We start from the raw sequence: 23,914 nt of genomic DNA, 5'->3' as shown, positions 1-23,914 counted from the left end.
GAAAAAGTAAATCGGTCCCGGGTCTAGGTCTTACCATGAGACCTACGGTAATAGCTTATTCCCTATATGGGAAATTCGCTAAAAGATGAGGATTTTACATCAATATAAATAGCGTACAATTGGAGTTAACTGTTTCAAGTCTTTCTCTACGATAAACCCATTATGTACCAAATCAATGATTCTCATCAAATTCTATATCTGGCCAGGGGGTAAAATTACGTCTTAGCTATTCAGATAATTTCACGCGGGGCGATAAAATTGCGAGAGTAAAATTCCAGGGGGTAAAATTCCGGACCGTACATTACCTACAGTTCACTGGAACCTTAGTTATACGAGGATGGGTTAAATCCGGCTTCTATTGCTAATCGAATTCGCTGCAAGGGAGTTTAAATTTTGCCCGCGAACAAGCACTCGGGTTCTACGTCATGGTGAAGTTAGTTTTGCTCTGGGAGTAAAATACCAATTACTCCTTGGTGTAGAAGATAATATTTTCTGTCAAATTCAAGCCCAGTCGGTTTCGAGTAGTTGTTACCTGATTGAGTAACACTCACACACATACAGACACAAACTATTCGATTTTCATATAACAGTGTAGTTAAATGATTCTTACCTATCATGGTTGGATGGTTTTAGTGGTGAAATAACCATTGGAGAACCTGAAACAGACGATAAATTGTCAAAATTGAACAAGTTAGTATTTATAATTATTATTCAATGTACAAACAATAAAATTAGGAACCACGAAGCTGTATGAAAATTACAATTTTACATATAATATTCATACAATTATTCATATAATATAATCATAATCATACCCTGAACCGAAAACTACGTACAGTATATTGATGAGAAAGGGATGTTTGAATTCAAGGGGCCCACTCGACAGCATTCGTTGGTCATATTACTATGTGCAACTGTTCTGTAATCATAACAAGTACAGTATACTGTATGTTCAGCGAATTAAAAATGTAAACTTATGTTTTTCACCCTGTACACAATTAAGTATTCTTAAATGGCGTATATTTAAACTATTATTAAATTAGCACATTATGCAGTGGATTTTTTTTAAATTTTACCTTTAACTAAATATTGATAGAACTAGACATCCCATTCCCATTTTACTTTCTCCCCCTATACCATAGTATATGGAGAAAGTATTGTTTTCGTCAAAATTTTCGAGTTTGAGTTTTGAGTGGATATATCCGTTTTGGGTCCCCCTGGACCCAAAAAAGTGGTTTTCAAAGTGATGTCTGTGTGTGTGTGTGTGTGTGTGTGTGTGTGTGTGTTGGTGTGTGTCTGTGTGTCTGGATGTGTACAGAGCTAGGGATTACACCTGTGGTCCGATTTCGATGAAATTTGGTATGTAGGTTCTAATCCATGGTATCTCCAGGCGTTTTTTTCATTTTTTTGAAATTCTGATTTCTAATGGGGATTTTCCCATAAAACCCCATAAAAAACCGGAAAAATCAAATTTTCTCAAAAATGGCCCGAACGATTTTGATAAAAATGTAGTATGTTGTAGCCCTTTAAATTTTGAACAAAATGGTACAAATCCCATTTCTGTAAAAATTACGGTTCAAAAGTTATGGTAAATTATGTTATTTTCCCATAAAAACCCCATAAAATAACGAAAAATAGGATTTTAGAAAAAAATCCGGTTTTATTTTAACATAGTATGTTATAGTCCTTAAAATTTTGATTGTTTTTTCATTTTTAAAATTTTTTATTTTTAATGGGAAATTTTCCCATAAAACCCCATAAAATAACGGAAAAATTGGATTTTCCCAAAAACCGCCCGAACGATTTTGATAAAAATTTTGTATGTTATAGTCCCTGAACAAAATGGTACAGAATCCCATTTCTGTAAAAATTATGGTTAAAAAGTTATTGTAAATTATGTTATTTTCCCATAAGAACCCATAAAATAACGGAAAAATCCGATTTTCACAAAAATGGCCTGAAAGATTTTGATAAATATTTAGTATGTAGTCCTTTAAATTGTGAACAAAATTGTATAAATCCCATTTCCGTATATTTACTCTCACCGCTTACACATGATAAAGGTTGTTGACAAACTTATGGGAGAAAGTATGTGTCAGAATGCTGATACCGTTTATTTTTATTTGTCGCCAGTTTTCGAACCAAGAAGGACGTGCGGATGGTGCGGTAGTTAAATTTAGCCACATACAGAGTGCACTGATGAAAATACTGGTCTCTGTCGAATACGTAAACTCGTTAACCCAGTCAAACTGATAGGACAATTTACTGTATGCTATATCACCTTTGCTATTTCATCAACAATCTTAGTGACTGCCTCATTCATACTATAGGCGACAGCTGGACCATATAGATTGGGATGTCTACATCACTATTCAAAAAGTCAATGTTATAACCCTGTAACATTTCAAGACCTGTTGTGAATGCAGAGCAGGGCTTTTGACGATTTTTCCGATCAACCTTTATAAAACCGATGTAAAATAACGTATAGAGCAATTCTTTGGCACTACCGAGTTTGGTTCCGCTAAAAACCCTCTGATCGTCTCTTGGGAGTTGATAATGTTCTGGTTACTCGGCTGTGTGCTGCACATGTGACATCCGGCGGAACTGCGGCACTGAGGAGGGCGCGCGTGCGGCCCTTCATATGTAATCTCTGCATGCATGGGGCGTCACCCGCACCGGCCGCACCTGGCTCTCTCTGGTAGTGCGAAACAAAGAACTTACACTAACACTAGGTAGGCCTAAGGTAGATACAGCTAGCGTCAGCTAAGCTGGCTCGTGACCGACCGATAGAAATTCTGTACTAGCCTAGGTTAAAAATATTGTCTGCCGTCATGCAGGTTGCGTCTACTGCCCTCACTGCTCTCTTGAAGGCGCTTCAGTAGACGGCATACAAAATGCTAGATGTGTTTTCCATTAACAATTAATAAACTAAACTTTCTAAACACTTTTTATGAACAGTTGTTAATGTAACTAGGGAGCATGGGTGCTTAGGTTGCGCTTTTTATGATTTGTTTTACTAATAGAGCTAATAGTGATGGAAAATGGTTGCAACATAGATGAAGTAATATAATATTACTTAGTAATTATATTACTTCATCTATGGTTGCAATAATATGTTCAATGTTATAAACTCATCATCACCATCAATGAAATTTAAACAAAGTTGTTTAAACGTTGTGGGCTTACCTATTTTTTGCCTATTCTTGACCGAGCCAAAGAGGTTGTATTCCCCACGCAGTTAAGTTGTGTATATTAGCCGCTTACATATTAAATGAATGATCCGGTTAATATTACAGATCCACTCAAAAAATATTTATAGCGGCCTTCCGTCTTTTTTATTTTTTTTTTAACTCATTCTTATAATATTTACATATTCACATTTATCGTAAAAATACAGGATTAATCTATAAGTAAGAATATCACAAATTTGTATAAAATAATACACGTCATATTTACAGTACGTTAAACTAATTACATTATTAATAATAAAACACTCTAACAAACCTACAGTACCGGTATGTAAAAAATATATATAACACTATAAAACACAACGCATGGTCACTTAGTAATTGTTCTAAAAGCTTACATTAAAAAACTATTCAAATGAATGTTCTTACAAGAAATAACATCTAAACTGCCACAAACCCCATGGTGCACGTTGGTCCATCATAACTCCTCAATCCCAGACATATCGCTGAATTCATCGGAGTCGCTCGTTCCCTCGTCGTCGCTGGTGCTGTCGTCTACATTAATGATGAAACTTTCCGTTATTTCATCGATGGCTGGCTCTTTTGCGGCGTATTCATTTTCCACATTTTTTACGTGCCTACACTTACATTCCCAATCCTGTTGCGATATCGAAGAAAACTTTTCTTCACAAAGCTTTTTCAAAACCTTACCACCAATCCCTACTTTCGATTTAAATTCTGCCATGACAAAAAAACTCACACACGTTTCGTTATGAAAACAGTCCACTTCACGATCCACTGTGACACTGCACAAGCAAAACTCACTACTGAGTGACACAGTGCTTAAGAACGTACAAGATTTGTCATAACAGCGCCCTCTCTATTAGTCATAGTTTGTTTAGGACGTCAACCCCGTGAGTGAGCCGAGATGTTCGCAGAGTTGGCCGGTCGGAACGCGGGACCTCACGTCTGACAGTCCGATGTTCTCAGAACGGTCTTAAGCTGGTTTCCACCCTCCCCCCGCCTATGGTGCCGTGCCAGGCCCACAGGCCGCCATGAGCCACCTTAGCTGACGCTAGCTGTACTACGACGGCGTAGTATCGTGATTAATTCATAACCATTCCAACCGACACCACATGTTGCGAATGTCGCGTTCACGGTTCGATTCCCGAGTCAGCTGGCGTCGCCACGGTGACTGATCACCAACGGCAGAACACGTGCCACACGGGACAAAGACCTTATCCTGCCTGGCTTGTGCCCGGCTGTATTAAAACAACCCAATATGAGGTAGTCGAATAAATACTACAAACCATTAATAATTAGCTACTTAAATGTATCGTGGATTTGAGTATGATATTTTGGTAAGATATTCGTAGATTTTTTTATTTTAAGCACGTAGTAGGTAGAATATAAAAACGCAACTACAGTATAAAAATTTCTAACGGACAAAAAGTGGTATCTACTTAGTTTGTTTATTGTTCGAAGCAATCTTCCGAAAATTGTTAAGACATAATTTAGAACATTTTACGTATTTTTAATGTTGATACAGTTACTTGGTGCATATAGCACAAACATGTTATAGGACTAGAATGAAAAGTAACTACGATTGATAATGTTAATGCATAAGTTACATGTTGTATGTGATGCCTAACTAGAAATCCCTTACATATTAGATATGAAGCTAGTTTTACTATGATGGACGGAGTTGAATTGCTGATGCCAATTACTGTTTTCGGTAACCGTTTAACCCGGCGCACTCCGTCTACCGGACAGAGGACCACCCCGTGGTGGTGGTAGGTAACGTTTTTGCGACCAGTGCCAGTGTCAGTGTACGAGTTAGCAGTTATGAGGGCCGCTGAATGGAGCCAGCACGAGCGCTTTGTGCAGTACGGGGCAGCTGCCCTGAGTAGTGAGTACCCTCATGTGTGATGGGGGCGTAAGCTCTGACCCTCCGATCAATAATGCCGTACTCCATCACACTGTACACACCACAATACATACCTAATTAGCTATATATTCGCAATACCTCGCGTAGGACTTGGCAGGACGTTTATAATAATCATACGTCTGCTGCAAAAACTTCTACCGGGCATACATTTTGTTTAATAATGTACCATGCACAGAAATTGGATAAAACATAATGATTTTCATACAAGTCACATTCAGCAGGCGAGTTTTGTTTAACTTCTTTTAGCATATCGATAAAGGTTGGAGTAACGCAACATAGTTGGAGTAACGGGAGTGTTGCTCGACGTCAAATGATTTATGTCAGTGTCACGACGTTCAAAATATAATTTTCGAGCAATTTCACGACGTTCAATATAAAATATTTGCACACCATCCAAATCTCACCATGTCCAAAAGTACAGTAACTGCAATAAACACAGTCTTTCTACAAGCGTTGAACGTCATGGGATTGGTCGTCGTGCAACAGTGCACTTACTATTTAACACTTAGCAGTAGCCCCACGTCCAAAGCCGCTGCCAGTTGCACGACGTCCAGAACTCCTGCATACGAAGGCCGGAGCAATGTTAGATTAGGTTAGGTTAGGTTTTAAGTTAGTATGCACTACAGACGGTAAATCAGTATCACAGTGTGCAAAAGTCTAGCTGCTATGGACGTCGTGCAACTGGCAGCTGCTTTGGATGGGGTGTCAGGGTGTCACTGCTATTTTTAAGAGTGTAAAGTGCGCTGTTTGCTGTTTCTCGACGACCAATCTAATGACTTCCAGAGCTTGCAGAAAGACCAAGTTTATTGCAGTTACTGTACTTTTGGACGTAGTGAGATTTTAACGTCGTGCAAATATTTTATATTAGACGTCATGAAACAGCTCAAAAATTATATTTTGGACTCTGTCATCATTGGACGTCGTGGCACTTGGAAGTCATGCAAACCATCCGTTAGATGGTTTAAATCACTTGCGCGACATCCAGTGTAAAATGGCAGCACTTTGAATGTATTTATGTGATCGTTGTTTAATATAGAATATCATAAACGTCTACAAATTAACTATTGGAATAAGATTCCCTATAGAAAATTATTAAAGAAAACTGTCCAATATAGTAGTGAAAATTGATACTATAGTTCATCGCTGTATGGACAGTCTTCAAATACCTTGCTTTTTGCTATTGATTTCTTAGGAAGGAGAGGCTTTTAAAAATCACATATCCAAGTACAAACTAACATACCGGATACCGTACCGTCAACCACTTTTGACCAATGATAAAGCTAAAAACTCCTACTAAACAGTGGACTTTAAATTACGCACTTTTCTCTATTAAACCAAATTATTTGGTTCTTACATATTAACCTGGCTAACGGGATCGCGTCTCGTTGTCCCGCCGTCTAGTTGTACCTACGTCTACTTGTACCTCGAGGCCTAGGGACAACTAGTCGTAGGTACAACTAGACGTAGGTACAACTAGACGGTGGCACACCCGACTAGTTGTACCTGCAGATTTTTAGGAGGTACAACTAGACGTAGGTACAAGTAGACGTAGGTACAACTAGACGTGTATCCCACCGACAAGTAGTATCACCTAGCTTGTAAGGATGCGACCAGTTGTCCCTACGACTAGTAGTCCCTACGACTAGTGGTCCCTCCGTCTAGTGGTCCCTACGTCTAGTTGTACCTACGACTAGTTGTACACGCGTATTTTGCGTCCTTATAGTCTAGTTGTATCCTTCAATTCGTTACCAGATTATCCTACATTTCGTTATCCTTCTATTCGTCCTTCTCTCGTATTGGGCAGCTAGCAATTCCTCAACAAACTAGTTGTCCAGCATAGATACACAGAAGAGGAATCGCAACTTTTGCAAATGAGATGCAGCTTGTTTAATTAAACATTTCTATTCGTGTTTATACACAATCGAACCACCGCTATTGGCAATTATGGTACCGACATTTAAACTTTAAACCCCAATGGGCTGTCGGTTAACGTTATCGAGAGCTCATTAATATTACGAATTACGCAGTATTGCAAACAGCTGAAAAGTGCAACAATGGCGAGCCCTTTAAACCGAGAAATGAGAAGCCAGCCTCAAGACATCTGCCTTGTAGGGTGACGGTGACAGGGGAGAGAGTTCCGTTATAACTTGGGGTGCACGTGCTAGAGTGAGAGAGAGGTATGTGGCATGTGCTACGTCTAATGTATGCGCACACCGGGCCGTCTCAACGTCTTACTCTCCACAATGCTGAAAATCACTGGTCGATAAACAATAGAACGTGTCAACACTAGCAATTAGCCAACAAGCCACAACAAGCCTTCTGAATACACTTGATAGTATAATGATAGCATGTAGTCGCCGGCAGAGTTAACTTTTCATGACCATTTAGTAAACGAGCGAGTGACGGCTACTCGGGTCTACTTGTCGTGCTACGTGAAAAAATCAGGCCAATAGGCTTGTTAACTTGCCATGTGTGATCAAGCTTACTAGCGGTTAAAAAGCTGATGGAAAATATTTGGTATCCAGCTATTTTGCACGATATAATCTGGCTACTTAAAAACTGATCAGTCTGTCAGAGGGTAGTTTTGGAACATCCAAACTGATCCGGGGGTTTGGCTGGTAGATTAAAGGGTCACTTGAAACAACCGAATTGATCCGCGAGTCGATGAGGGAGGGGAGGGATCTGCTCCCCAGTCTCCTAGCCGGTAAAATAATGTTAATAAAAAATACACTAAGTTATTGACTGCGAGGGTGTTGTTCACTAAGGTAAAACGCTGGGAGCGAGCTGGTCTAGTGGTAGAGTGCGCCCTGCGTCCTCGGTTTTGAGGTTGGGGCGTAAAAATGATGGGTCAAAGTATCTGAGAACCATTGCATGTACTGTCCTCCCTACTATAGCAGAATAGATTTTTGCAGCAAACGAACTTATGCCTACATATACTGATTGATAAGGTGGGTTAAGTTTCTATGGTGTGATATTCATGAAAAGACGAATATGGACGTAGCTATCTAAGATGTATTTGGATGATAATTTAATTTCTATAGCCTAATAAATACAGACAGCATTATCTACAGTAATAATGAAATAATAATTGAACATCCCTTAACTGTATATTTATCGTTATACCCACACATGCTCTTTAATGTTTGTAACATTTACCAACAACATAAATTTTCAATGATATCTGTTTCAATAAGGCAAGCTCCTTTCGACGATCATTAAAACTGCCTGTAATAGGGGGATTCTCGATTTATTTTATGGCCAATACTCTAAAACGGCCCATCTCAAAGTTACGAGCCTATCGTGTAGTGTTGGGAACTATCAGAGGAGATACGTAATGACTTTCATGGTCGCAGTGGTCCAACTACAGGGTGATTAACTATGGGATGAAAATAAGTGAACAACTCCATACATCTATAAACTAATAGTTACATAGCTTAAAATATCAGTGTAATTTGTATCAAATAATAGCAACACTTCAAGTTTTGTTTGAAAAATCATAGTCGTCAAAAATGCAAACAAATGGTTGAATGGGAAAGTTGTGTATTTATAAATAAAACCGCTGCTTCACAGTTGTAGATTTTTTTGCTTGAGTTAAGAGAAAAACTCGATCAGCTTCAGACAGGAATCATTGAGCGTGTGTCGCTTTTGTTCCGCGGTTGAAGGCTAATTTATTCACATCACTTTTGTTCTGGGGGTCATCAGGGGGATTTCGGGGCCGGCCTAAACATCGCTTTTGTTCCGCGGACATCTCTCTTGTTCCGCGAGAGAGGAGGCTGCACTTTCCCTCCCCCAAATCCTCTCTTTCGCTCTTCTCCTAATTCTTTCATAGGTTAGGTTAGGTAAAGTTAGGTTATGCCAGGTTAGGTTAAATTATTGATATATTTTGAAGGAGAAAATAATATTTAACGCGTTTTAAAGCCCGCATGAAAGAAAAAATCAGGAGGAGGCGAAAGAGAGGATTTGGGGGAGGGAGAGGACAGCCCCCTCTCTCGCGGAACAAAAGCGATGTTTCGGCTGGTCCCCAAATCAATTTGCTGACCCCCAGAACTAAAGTGATGTGAAGAAATAAGCCTTCAACCGCGGAACAAAAGTGATACAGCCATAGCTGAAGTACAATATTGAACCAGTACTATTAGGAGAGCTAAATACCGAGTGAGGAAGCTCAGAATCATAGGTTTAATAAAGAGAGAACACAGGAGGCTTGTGGTAACTGATGCTCGAGGTTAAGTGAGTTAATGCAATTTTAGCCGCTGATCTTAAGAGGTCAAAGTGGGTGAAGTCGGAAACTTAAATTGTATTACTGACGTTTTTGAGAATTATGAGGAAACATCCAACAATGTGTACTTATAAGTCCATCGGCGCCGTAATATAAGGGAAAATCTTAATGCGAATCTCCCAATTCCCAACGTGCGGCTAACATTGACAACTCAATTTTGCGACGGCCTCTGTGTAGCCCAGATGTATTGATTCCTTGTGATTTTCTTATAGAGTTTTGTGAGAGATAAATGTTTAAGCGGTATTCCACATCAAACCTTCTGCAGCCAAGAGAAAAGATTACAACCACAGTATGGAGTAGGCCTATTTATCAGCAAACTCCACATAGAAAACTCCTCGAAAATATGATTTGACTATTGACACGATAGGATTGACAAAATTGAAACGTTAGGGCAACCGTAGTTAACATAAAAAACAATTGTGGTATGTGTAAAAAAACTTTGGAATATTATTTTTTTGAAAATTTAGGTAGAATTTTTATTGTCATTAAAACATAGCTTTTTGGCCAACAAAACCTCGCACACTACTGTTATTAACCTTCCTGGCCATCATGACGATAAATTTTAAATATTAAACATGAATACACCACAACGCAACTCACACTGGAGCAAATAATCCTTCAAAGTCATCTACAGTCTATGGATATTACTGATTTAAATGATAAAATAACAGGCCGAGCAGGCACGTGTAGGGGAGGGCATTGAACTTCCCTTACCAACACTACACCTTACCGTCCTTACCTACCCTTCACCTTCAACCGCCAGTCAGCGGCAGATGTACGCGACCGGTAAACTGTTAGCATTTCAGGTCTACAAGCTTTAATTTTACGTGTATATATATAATATATATGTAAATATCCTTTACTCTTATATGAGCAATGTGTGCTTGTATGTACGGTATGTGTGCTTGTACAAAGATCTCGTAAGTGGCTTTGGCGATTTCCTTCAAACTTTGTAAATAATTTATTTCTGGCCTAAAAACGTGTTTACTGCAGTCAAAACTGCCAACAAAAATCGAATTACTTAAAAAATTAAATTGAAAGTAAAAAACTTGTGACAATGGCCTTACGAGTTGACAAGTAACCATGTTGGTTGAACAAAATAACAAGAAAAAGTAAACCAAACACTTGCAACATGAATTTATAACAAGCCATCCACAGTATACTAGCAAGTTTACACTATTATTCACATTTTCATTCAATTTACAAACTTAATTTCAATTTTACGACAATTTTTGTCCAGGAAACTACCACTTATATTTTCTTCTATTATTTACATCAAATACTTAAAACTACTTGTAGTCTACACTTTGCATGGTATTGTAAAATCTAAAGCATTTTTGAACTGTATTTCATGCGTGGTTACGATTGAGTGTCCTGGTGGTAAAATACTTTAATTTCACATAACTTGCACTTCCCATTACCGTAGCTTTTCCGAATTTATAGAAAAGGAGTTGCTGTGTTTTTCTACAACACTGCTTTAATTTAAATATGGAGAATATCACAAAACTAATCTGTACACAATTCACTTTTGCTTCTAAAATCAATTAAATATCTGTAACTATATTTCTTTAATCAATGGTTGGCGTGTATATTAACGTAAATACAATGAACTATGAAGCGAGTTAAAATAAGAACTGTAATGTATTATATGTTGTTAATTTCTTACTTAAATTAAAGAAATTTGTGCCCTGATTAACAATAATAGGGGCTGACTTTCTAACAAAATGTAATACAAGTTGTCCATTGTTTATTTTTGCTTACCATGGTATTTACATAATGAGCTACGGGTGAATTTTTATAGTCTTTTAAAAAGTTTAGTAGTCAGGGTAAACATATCTATGTTATGTGAAATCAATACAAATTATTTCTTTACTACAGTATCCTATGTTGTGCGATTCTTCTTTGCCTATTGACTTATTATCTAAGTTTTTCAACTAAGTATACTTTTAAGTAAGTGTATCATTCAATAATCAAATCGTAGCTTACAGTTTTCATACAAAAATTTACTTGCTGTGTTGGTGGGTTGTTTTAAATTTAACACCTCCTCTCACCAGTGTATATTTGGAATATAGTACCTGCATCATGAGCATTGCACTGTTACATGTAGTAAGTACAGTAAGTATGGTTTCATTAACTGAAAATTAAACCGAAAACTGAAAGTTAATTTGTTAATTTTTAGGTCACAAAAGCGAAAAAAATAGACCCATTCTTTTAATTTGTTTTGTTTGTTTTTCAGCCCCACATCAAACAGTTGGCCTAAAGAATAGAAGCATTTTGTAGGCAATTAAATGTTCTATACATGTGATTGGGATACTTGTTATCCTAGAATATTTCATTACTGAATTACAGCGATCTAAAGAAAGAGATTTGGAAAAATAACAAAAAAAAATATGTTTTATTGTAAAATAATTTAAATATTTTCGTATCCATAAGTCTTAGAACCAAATTGTTATACTTATATTATTGGAAATTTAATTGTCTACAACATTGCAATTACATATTTTTTGCTAAAACGTACCAAAACGGAGATATAGGCGAAAATCTCTAGAAAGTACCAATTTTTTCGATTTTTCAATATGGCGGCGGGCGCGGAGGGGGTAGAATTGTGCATTTTGCGGTTTTAACACCTACTTACCATCCTAGACAACATATAAAAAATTTAGACTTACCGGACCGTTTGTAAGTTAACATACCTCTATTCACTGGACTACTAGTTAACTATAAACAAATTTTGTAAAATTGAATTTAAATTGCTATGTCCACTAAACTGAATGTCATTTGTGTGAGTCCAGTGTGCCTCTAGTAGAGGATCAAATAAGATATTAAGGATCAAAGAAAAAACAACATTCTAAAAAGTGTTGGAAGCAGGTGAATGAGTTACAGTACCTAGTTGGGTATGCTTTGATAGAAATAGTTTTAGTGAGTTTTCCATATAGGCTAGGGGACAAGCTATTACCGTAGGTCTCATGGTAAGACCTGGACCTGGGACCGATTTACTTTTTGTTTTGAGGTTCCCAAAGGCCAAAAACACCATCCGTTCAAATTCATATCTATCTATACTTTCTATCTATATATTAATAGGCAAGCATGTTTCTTTAAAACCATTTTTCTCAGCTTGTGTGCATCGCAGGGAAAATCTACGCATACTGTTGGAAAGATATTTTCCTGTAGATGTGCAGAATGCTTTTATAAATTTAAATAGGCTCAAAAATGAGTGGAAAATTAATTTAAAATTTTGAAAAAATTTACACGGATTTTATGGGTTTCCATGCTATGCTGGTGACGAAATAACATCGAAATAAAAACAGAAAATATAAACAAATGGAAGAAACTCCAATCAAATGTTTTATTCACAGGGTGGTGTTAAAATGGAGAAGTCTGTACATTGCATATTTTTTGGTCGAGTTTCGACCACTGGACAACCTCTAGTACTTATTTAATACGCAAGCAGGTTTTTTGTTGTCATTGGAAAGAGCGTAACGTGAAGTTGTGCACGAAACTTTCATTTTAGGGAAATAATTAGAGAGTGAGGCCCTGAGGCCCTTTAAAATTTAGTATTTCTCCATAAGATTAACATGGGAAATAAAAATTGTTATGAAACTCCAGCTGTTGTCAGAAATTAAAATTGAGAAGAAGAACATATGCTAATAGTAAACAGTCAATAAGTTTGCTAATTTAACAGTTTGCAACAAAAATTTACTTACTTGGTTGAAATGAAATATTTACTATTTGAATTTGGGTTGGTGTAAATATTACAATGGAAAAAAGTGAGAGAGCCTGGATAGATGGATATACTAAAAAGAAAACTGAATTAACACTGTGCTGCATTTCTTAGATATCATTGAAAGAGCCGATTTGCAAACTATGGAAACATAGGAAAGTCATAGAACACCACCAGGGAGAGGAAATAGAAATAATGTGTTCTTTTTAATTTATAATCGTTATTATGGACAACCTAATGCGGCTGTGAGTAAGGCTGTTTGTGGAAAAACAGTAAATAACTAGATCAGCTTTAGAAAAATTATAAGATATTTACAAGAAATGTTGATTATATCGATCTGTTATGTACATCTTTAGTATTTCAATAATCTTTGAGTCGAATCTTTTAAAGTCATCAGAAATTATGACTGTTATTCGTTTTAAAATAACACCTGTAATACTTAGCAATTGCTCGAATTCGAGCAACAGGTACATTAGTAAAAATACAGGGTGAACAACTTAACTGGGGTTCATATACTTTGAAAAAAGCGAATGACATAATGATTATAACCACACGGCAAGCTAATTTTTCAAAGTTCAACACGCTGTAGCTCCTAAATGAGTAGGTTTAGAGAAAAAATGCCAAAAGTCTTAAAATTGCATCCAGAATCTAAAATACAGGGTGTTCTATGTTCTAAGAAATGTTAAAGTTATCCGACATGTCGGAAAATGGCAGCCATTTTTGAAACATTGGAATTCATATTTTTTAATATCATTAAAAACTAGTTGAAGTTTAGTTCCCCATTTAAAGTTCTCTCTAAATCTAATAGTTTCTGAGATACCAATGGTTGCACAGTTAAGTTGTTCACCCTGTATATACAGGGTGTCCCGGAACTCTCTACCAACATTTTAGGGCATTGTTCCTGGGTAAGAAACATATCTAAATATCATATTTAAATTGTCCGGAAGTCCTTAGTTACTCAGATAGCCGCCATTTTGTTTTTTTCACTTATTAATTTTTTTTCTGAAAACTGGTTAAACATACGAAGTTGAAACTTTGCACAAACATTAATGACAACTAGACAAAGCTACAAAAAAATTATGACGATTTTTCGAATTCATAAAACAAAATGGCGGCTGTTTAAAATTTTGTTTCTTAAATTACTCGAAAACCGTTGATGTTACAAACATTTTACAAGAATAACTTTTTTAAGGCAATTTTATTACAAATCGATCGCCACCTTAATATTTAAGATCGAACGAGTATTAACTGAGATATGGCAGTTTTAGTGATACGTAACCGCCGGATATTAGTTGCAGCGCATGCTGAAAGCGGTCACGTATCACTAAAACTGCCATATCTCAGTTAATACTCGTCCGATCTTAAAGATTAAGGTGGCGATCGATTTGTAATAAAATTGCCTTAAAAAAGTTATTCTTGTAAAATGTTTGTAACATCAACGGTTTTCGAGTAATTTAAGAAACAAAATTTTAAACAGCCGCCATTTTGTTTTATGAATTCGAAAAATCGTCATAATTTTTTTGTAGCTTTGTCTAGTTGTCATAAATGTTTGTGCAAAGTTTCAACTTCGTATGTTTAACCAATCTTCAGAAAAAAATTAATATGTGAAAAAAACAAAATGGCGGCTATCTGAGTAAATAAGGACTTCCGGACAATTTAAATATGATATTTAGATATGTTTCTTACCCAGGAACAATGCCCTAAAATATTGGTAGAGAGTTCCGGGACACCCTGTATATGTCCGTTAGCCCGATAACTTGAGCAAAAATGATCCAATTTTGAGGAAATTTCGTATAAACCTACATTTATTCGAACGAGTTTGCGAACCAGCATGACCGGACTATGGGAACAGGGGTTTATGGGGTAAAAATGGGTTTTTCTCATTTTTCACCCTGAAAACATACAATTTTGCAATTTCTTTTCAAACCATTTTGTAGAGCTTAAAAAAACAAATAATTTAGTTTATTGAAGCATTGTTGTATGCTTAATGGTTACAGAAAAGAATAAAAAAAAGTGTAAATTTAAAAATACCATGTTATTCGTATGGAGAAGTTGTAGCTTGCTTGTATATGGACATATTTTAATGACATTTTGAAATTTTTTTTCATACTAAGCTATCAATATTTTAATAAAAAAATCCCTATTTCCTTCCCCTTAGCAGAAAACCTCATTAAAATTAATGATATTTAAATAGGATACAAATCTGACAATTTTAAGGGAATAATTTAGTAGAATTCCAGCCAGGTAGATGGGAATTCGCTTAGTCTGCAGGTTTGCTGCGACGGGGTTATTTTACATTTTCACTCTTTTTGTTTGTACCAGGTAGGCTATGACCTTAACTTAAAAAAAGTATTATACCTGGTAATCATCTAGGCCTATATATTTAATAAGCTAGGCAACTTGTTGTCATAATTGTTTTGGAGTGGTGGTGCTACCGATCACCATGTTCAACGTGTCGTTAGAAAGGTCTTGGCATGTAGTTTTGCCATCTAACAAAAAAACTTTGGAATTCCATCAGGGCTCTGCCCCAGTGGCCTTCAAAGTTCCCATGTTGTTCATAGGGAGAAAATGTTTTTTTACATTTGAACAGATGAATACTTTCAAATTGACACTAATATTTGAAACAGCTGGTTATACTAAAATTTTGCACAAAATCAAAACATAACCAAAAAAACATTCGACATAATGGAGACTATAAGACGTTGACTAGGACGGCCAATAGGAGGAGGTCAACAAATGTTTAACTGGTAGACGAGAACGAAATACAAATAATACTATTGTCGTTGATAGCCGAATACAGCAAGCACCCTTCCGTGTCGGGTTTAAGTGTGCTCTCCAACAGCCGCCTGAAGATTTCACATTCAATTTAGGACTGTTGGATAATCGCTGCATAAGCTGTTGATTTTGGAAGACAAGGAGGCGGGTAAGACTACATCGGAAACAGAAGAGAGGAGATATTAGATGAGTGGCAAATGCGTTGGGAGCAGAGTGTTTTATGTTAACGTTTTAAAGGTAAACTTTTGTATGTATACCTAACATCAGAAAGAGACTGGAACAAGATTGGGAGATAGGCCATTATGAAACGCAGTTTGTCACATGACATTGAAAATTTCAAGGCGATTTTGTGAAGATTTCACATGGTGGAAGAGGAAGTATGTAGATGTGAAGAAATAAAAACCACGAGTCACGTATTTATAAATTGTTCACTTCAGAAAACAAATAGGAGAGAACAGGAATAAGTCTTGGATAAGAGAGGTCTAGAGATGAGAAAATAAAACATATGAGTGACAAGGAAACAATTGAGACGTTTAGAAAAGTAGCAAGGAAATAGGAAAAACCAGGGATACATACAGGCATTAAAATTTAAAAAACCAAACAAACAAAAACTAAGAAAAAAAAGGAATGAAAACTTGCTCATGAAGGGGAGAGGAAAGGTTAGAGTGAATCTCAATGATCCCTATTGCTCAGGGCGGTATGGGGAAGGGAGTCGTGCTGTTAGGCTTTTGGACACATAATGTCTGGAAACCTAATGCGGCTATGAGTAAGGCTATTTGTAGAAAACACTATTTACATTAAATGTTGATTATATCGATCTGTTATGTAGGCTACATCTTGAGTATTTTCATAATCTTTGAGTCGAATATTTTAAGGTCATCAGAAATTATGACTGTTATTCGTTTTAAAATAACGCTTGTAATACTTAGCAATAGCTCAAATTCAAGCAAAAGGTACACTTAATTCCTATTGTTCAAATTCCTTATTAAGTGATTGCTCCATTCCGGCCAAATAAATGTACTTTGATTGCGTTAGGATTTCACAATAAGTAAAGAAAACCTTTAAAATAATGTGCTAAGTGCTTGAAATACTGCACATCACCTTCCAGATTCCGCTGCTGTTCTATGCTAAGATTGTATGCTAATAGCTAATGTACTACAATTACAGTTGAGCGGAGCGAGCGAGCTCTCATACGTCGACTTTGCATTTCGTCATAACAAATTCACCCTTGACGGCTGAAGCAATCATTTTAAAATTGTATATAGTGATAAAGACCATATTGAAGACAACCAAACATTTATATGGTGTGTAAAAAATTCATATATGTAGTAATCCACCCCACGGGGTCTAAAAGTGTCAATGTAATCCTCGTGGAAGCAACATTTAACACATCAAAAAAACGCATATGATCAGCTGTTGCTTAATGCATCCAGGTAACAGCTGATAGAATAATTGTAATTGTTAATCACAGGTATTAGAACAGAAACTGTAGTATGGATCACAAACAAGTAACGTCACTTAAATAAACCTTGTACTAATCATAATACATAATGTTTTGGAAGATTTTTTTGACAATTCAAGTCGCCGGAACTTTACCCCCCTGGAATTGTACCCTCTGCTGATAATTGACATCATTTTGACGTCACACATAAAGGAGGTACAATCCCTGCCCATACACTTGGATTTAAAACTCAATCTAATTTATTCAATGTAGGCACCACCTAAGTGATCGGTGAACCGGTTGGTTACATTAGGGAAAAGAGAATGATATGTACAGCCCGGAATTGTTCCCCTCTTGATTAGTCCCATTGGAATAAATTGTACCCTCTATCAGAAAACCAAAAATGTGTAGAGGCTGGAATGGGGGGTTGCACCCCTTTAAGTAGGCTGTGTGTTTAAAAAATCCCTATTTCCTTCCCCTTAGCAGAAAACCTCATTAAAATTAATGATATTTAAATAGGATACAAATCTGACAATTTTAAGGGAATAATTTAGTAGAATTCCAGCCAGGTAGATGGGAATTCGCTTAGTCTGCAGGTTTGCTGCGACGGGGTTATTTTACATTTTCACTCTTTTTGTTTGTACCAGGTAGGCTATGACCTTAACTTAAAAAAAGTATTATACCTGGTAATCATCTAGGCCTATATATTTAATAAGCTAGGCAACTTGTTGTCATAATTGTTTTGGAGTGGTGGTGCTACCGATCACCATGTTCAACGTGTCGTTAGAAAGGTCTTGGCATGTAGTTTTGCCATCTAACAAAAAAACTTTGGAATTCCATCAGGGCTCTGCCCCAGTGGCCTTCAAAGTTCCCATGTTGTTCATAGGGAGAAAATGTTTTTTTACATTTGAACAGATGAATACTTTCAAATTGACACTAATATTTGAAACAGCTGGTTATACTAAAATTTTGCACAAAATCAAAACTTAACCAAAAAAACATTCGACATAATGGAGACTATAAGACGTTGACTAGGACGGCCAATAGGAGGAGGTCAACAAATGTTTAACTGGTAGACGAGAACGAAATACAAATAATACTATTGTCGTTGATAGCCGAATACAGCAAGCACCCTTCCGTGTCGGGTTTAAGTGTGCTCTCCAACAGCCGCCTGAAGATTTCACATTCAATTTAGGACTGTTGGATAATCGCTGCATAAGCTGTTGATTTTGGAAGACAAGGAGGCGGGTAAGACTACATCGGAAACAGAAGAGAGGAGATATTAGATGAGTGGCAAATGCGTTGGGAGCAGAGTGTTTTATGTTAACGTTTTAAAGGTAAACTTTTGTATGTATACCTAACATCAGAAAGAGACTGGAACAAGATTGGGAGATAGGCCATTATGAAACGCAGTTTGTCACATGACATTGAAAATTTCAAGGCGATTTTGTGAAGATTTCACATGGTGGAAGAGGAAGTATGTAGATGTGAAGAAATAAAAACCACGAGTCACGTATTTATAAATTGTTCACTTCAGAAAACAAATAGGAGAGAACAGGAATAAGTCTTGGATAAGAGAGGTCTAGAGATGAGAAAATAAAACATATGAGTGACAAGGAAACAATTGAGACGTTTAGAAAAGTAGCAAGGAAATAGGAAAAACCAGGGATACATACAGGCATTAAAATTTAAAAAACCAAACAAACAAAAACTAAGAAAAAAAAGGAATGAAAACTTGCTCATGAAGGGGAGAGGAAAGGTTAGAGTGAATCTCAATGATCCCTATTGCTCAGGGCGGTATGGGGAAGGGAGTCGTGCTGTTAGGCTTTTGGACACATAATGTCTGGAAACCTAATGCGGCTATGAGTAAGGCTATTTGTAGAAAACACTATTTACATTAAATGTTGATTATATCGATCTGTTATGTAGGCTACATCTTGAGTATTTTCATAATCTTTGAGTCGAATATTTTAAGGTCATCAGAAATTATGACTGTTATTCGTTTTAAAATAACGCTTGTAATACTTAGCAATAGCTCAAATTCAAGCAAAAGGTACACTTAATTCCTATTGTTCAAATTCCTTATTAAGTGATTGCTCCATTCCGGCCAAATAAATGTACTTTGATTGCGTTAGGATTTCACAATAAGTAAAGAAAACCTTTAAAATAATGTGCTAAGTGCTTGAAATACTGCACATCACCTTCCAGATTCCGCTGCTGTTCTATGCTAAGATTGTATGCTAATAGCTAATGTACTACAATTACAGTTGAGCGGAGCGAGCGAGCTCTCATACGTCGACTTTGCATTTCGTCATAACAAATTCACCCTTGACGGCTGAAGCAATCATTTTAAAATTGTATATAGTGATAAAGACCATATTGAAGACAACCAAACATTTATATGGTGTGTAAAAAATTCATATATGTAGTAATCCACCCCACGGGGTCTAAAAGTGTCAATGTAATCCTCGTGGAAGCAACATTTAACACATCAAAAAAACGCATATGATCAGCTGTTGCTTAATGCATCCAGGTAACAGCTGATAGAATAATTGTAATTGTTAATCACAGGTATTAGAACAGAAACTGTAGTATGGATCACAAACAAGTAACGTCACTTAAATAAACCTTGTACTAATCATAATACATAATGTTTTGGAAGATTTTTTTGACAATTCAAGTCGCCGGAACTTTACCCCCCTGGAATTGTACCCTCTGCTGATAATTGACATCATTTTGACGTCACACATAAAGGAGGTACAATCCCTGCCCATACACTTGGATTTAAAACTCAATCTAATTTATTCAATGTAGGCACCACCTAAGTGATCGGTGAACCGGTTGGTTACATTAGGGAAAAGAGAATGATATGTACAGCCCGGAATTGTTCCCCTCTTGATTAGTCCCATTGGAATAAATTGTACCCTCTATCAGAAAACCAAAAATGTGTAGAGGCTGGAATGGGGGGTTGCACCCCTTTAAGTAGGCTAACATCTTAATTTTTTTTTCTATAAACTCAAGTGTAATACGATAGATAAAACATACTACCTAAGTAGATTTCCCATCCTTATGGAACTGCTGAAGCCAATTTTAACGTTGGTTATATCCGGTGCACTGTATGGTTTGTGTTTTTTTACAATTTGTTTCTTGTTAATTAAGTCATTTAAAACCCCATTTATCTAAACAAAACGATCTAATCATAAACAATAACTCATCCTCTAGTTATATCATGGAATTAACTATAAAATAATAGAAACAAAATTTCGTTGACACTAGCAACCACTGTCACCGGACATGAACTAGACACAAAAAACGAGCTTCAAAATTTACAATGGGATGAGAAGTCTACTTGTGTTGGTTCGTCTATGGTTGTACCTAATTACAATTAAAATTAATTAATAGTATCGAATCCTATAATCAAATGCAAGCTATGTCTGTTTGGGATAGAATCCTGATTGTTAAAAGTTTGATGTTGCCTCCCACCTCAACTCCTTTCCCTTCAGCATCTGGTGTGCCACAGGGGTCTCACTTGGGTCCATTGCTGTTGTCCACTGTCTCTTCGTGAACGATATAAAATGAGTCATCAGCTCATTGGAGGATCAGTGATTCTTCAAATTTGCCTGAATAATATTGCAGATTGGTATAAGGCAAATGCTATGGATCTCAATGTTACCTAGTGCAGTGTTGTGTTGTTTAAGAGGGGTTTTACTGCTCAGCTCTACTTCAACTATGAAATTGCAGGCAAAGCTCTAGGAAGGGTGGACAAGATTAGAGATCTCGGAATCATAATGTAATCCTCCCTTGACCCTCGTGCAAAAAATTTACTAAATATCTTCCAAGGCCAGCTCACTGCTGGGTTTGTATTCAGAACGGCCAAAGAGCTTAAGTCGTCTCAAACCCTTGTCACTCTCTACAAAACACTCGTACAACCAGTTATGGAGTATGGCAAACTGTAGTCTGGGCAGCTTACCAACTTGGTGACATTCGACAGCTTGATAGAATCAAATTGCGTTTTGTGAGGATGCTTGGAGTAACATTAAATTATCCATTCTTCGACACACCAACATCAGAGTTAGAAGAAACATTTGGACTTCAACGACTTCAATGGAGGAGTAAGGTTGATGATCTCCAATTTCTTCTCAAGTTTGTCAATGGATTGACTGTCCCAGCTTACTTCAGATACACTTCACTACACTCCACGGCACACGCTCATGCTCAGTATTCCAGACGCTACAGAACAACAAATTATGCCCTTAACTTATTTATGTATCTCCTTAATTATTAATTAATATCTCCTTAATTAATTATGTATCCTTAATTATGTATCTCCAGGCTTCTCAGGAGTGGTAGCGTGATGGCTCCCAAGGTCGACTTCTTCCACGATTCCCCATCTATATTCAAGAGGAGCCTTTCCGGTGTAGTGTCAGTGGAAAATTAGGTGGTGCCTTTAAAGGGCCACAAAAAGTGTGCAATACAGGCTGGTTATCCTTCCTCCTAAGCAAACACCCAAATCTCTTTGTAAGTCAATCGTTGCTGTTAAATTATAATGTCACCATCATGTCTTATACACCGTGTCTGTGTTCCTATTTATTATTGTTATGTGTTCAATATTGCCTCATTGTCGTTGTTATTTATATTTGTTAGTTCATTACAGCATTGTAATTTATTCCTTGTCACAGCATCGTTATTTTTTTTTTGTTACTGCATTGTTATTTCTATTTTGTTACTGTATCTTATATACAACTTTTGCAAAACTTATGACAGCTAGCCTGACCATACTACTTGACCAAATTACACGCGGGTTGAACCAAAAGAAAGGTCATCGGTCCTATATGTGCAGGTTTTTTATTTGTATTTTTAAAATATTAATGTTAATTGGGTCAGAAATAGAAATAACTTCTTGATCAGCATTGTACGTGTTAGGCTATTAAATTACGTTTACGTAATTTAAATTTACGTAAATAAAAGAAACGTCTTATAACACTTAAAACATATATTTACGCTTATACTGTTACTCACAAGACGGTTAATATCCAAAACAGATGGTAAGTGGTGATCGATTTCGATTGGACACTCCAATCATCATCAGACCCAATAGGCGAATCTAGTAGGCGAATAGTATAATAGGCGACCGTGGGCTAGCTCTAGTTTATTGTTAGTTTGTATATTTATCATGTTGTATTAATTTGTTGCTATATTGAAATTCATTCTTGCATGTGCATATATACCTTTTTTTAACATTTTTATCTCATTGTTCTTGATTGCTTCTCCTTGTTATTGTTATTTGGTTATCATTGTACAATGCTATATTTTGTTATTGTTATTGGATTTCTATCATAATAGTTAGACTAAAAATATGCTTTGTATAATATTTGTAAAATGGTGATTCCGCATGAAATAAATAAATATAGACTGTCACATGAGGGCTAGAGATATACAAGGGCTAGGCCACGCGAGCTCAGAAAGTGATGCCAGGTGGCTCCCCACCACTCCGCCGCTGTGACGTCACGGCGATACCTCGGGCTCCCGGCACCGTATATCTTTGCCTGTGTGAGCGCTGGTATTACCGCACATTTTGCGTTTATTAAGCTCTATGTTGGACATTTTTTATTAGCTATTAATGTATTTTATAAAAGTAATTGATTTTCAAATAGGATTACATATAACATCAATTTTAATAAGTAAAACATTAACTTAAGTAGATATTTAAGGATGGGAGTGGAATGTAAAGCGATGGCAAAGAATACTGTAGTTATTGATCCAATGTATTAAGTTACTGTGTAATATCTGTGTTCGTATTGCTCGAATGTATCTTAATGTATGGATTATTAATTGTATTTATTTATTACTTATTAATACCTTTTAGGATTCATTGAGGTTATATAAAATACATTGAGGTTGTATAAAAATACATTACCTATACTTAGTATTTTGAAACTTTTACAAGAAGGAAAAGAATTTCAATTAATCAATTACATTTTACTATAGGCCCTACATATTTCAATACATTAAAATAACATATAGTTGCAAAAATACATTAAGTTGCTTGACTAACTAATCTCAATCTCTGTTGACCAATAACTAACAAGTCGAGTTTTGTTGTGATTTTACTTTATCAGTTTACATCGTGATGATAAGTTGTAAATGTTTCGTTACGATATTATTTATTGTGCCTCGACTGTAATGTGACATTACTTTTAGAAACTTGAGACACTATTTTTTAGCCAGTTTTGTGAACTTCATCGACTGTTTACCAACAACGAATATCGCGGGTTTGACCTTATTACTTTAATCGTATTTATTAGTTGTAAAAATTGTACTTATTTAGTTTATAAACTGTTTTATGTGGATATACTTTCTTAATTTGAGGTCTGGGACATTACATTTAGCCCCTTTTTTTGAAACATTTCGTCATCATTAACAAACGATTTAATCGCCAAATGAAAAAGGCACAGCAGCATTTTATAGAAAAAACTATAAAATATTTATTTTTGTATACACATTTGCCTTTATAACTATGTATATTCATGTAGGGGAATAAGTTTACTTTCATTTTATATACATA

At 36.2% G+C, this 23,914-nt stretch overlaps 1 protein-coding gene across 1 annotated transcript in view; it reads right to left on the bottom strand.

Moving 5' to 3' along the window:
• The window catches only part of LOC128987574 (M-phase inducer phosphatase-like), an 82,070-nt gene that overhangs the window by 48,568 nt on the left and 9,588 nt on the right, over positions 1 to 23,914 (bottom strand). The window contains exon 3 of the mRNA XM_054408500.1: positions 611 to 656. Coding sequence (XP_054264475.1) covers positions 611 to 656 — 46 coding nt within the window. The remainder of the gene's footprint in view (positions 1 to 610; positions 657 to 23,914) is intronic.

Source organism: Macrosteles quadrilineatus, unplaced genomic scaffold (genome assembly GCF_028750875.1).
Source record: "Macrosteles quadrilineatus isolate MER2022 unplaced genomic scaffold, UCM_ALF_1.0 Scaffold_1__1_contigs__length_201487025, whole genome shotgun sequence".
NCBI lineage: Eukaryota > Metazoa > Arthropoda > Insecta > Hemiptera > Cicadellidae > Macrosteles > Macrosteles quadrilineatus.
Note: the sequence above shows the minus strand (reverse complement) of the source record. Positions and strands in the feature narration are given on the sequence as shown.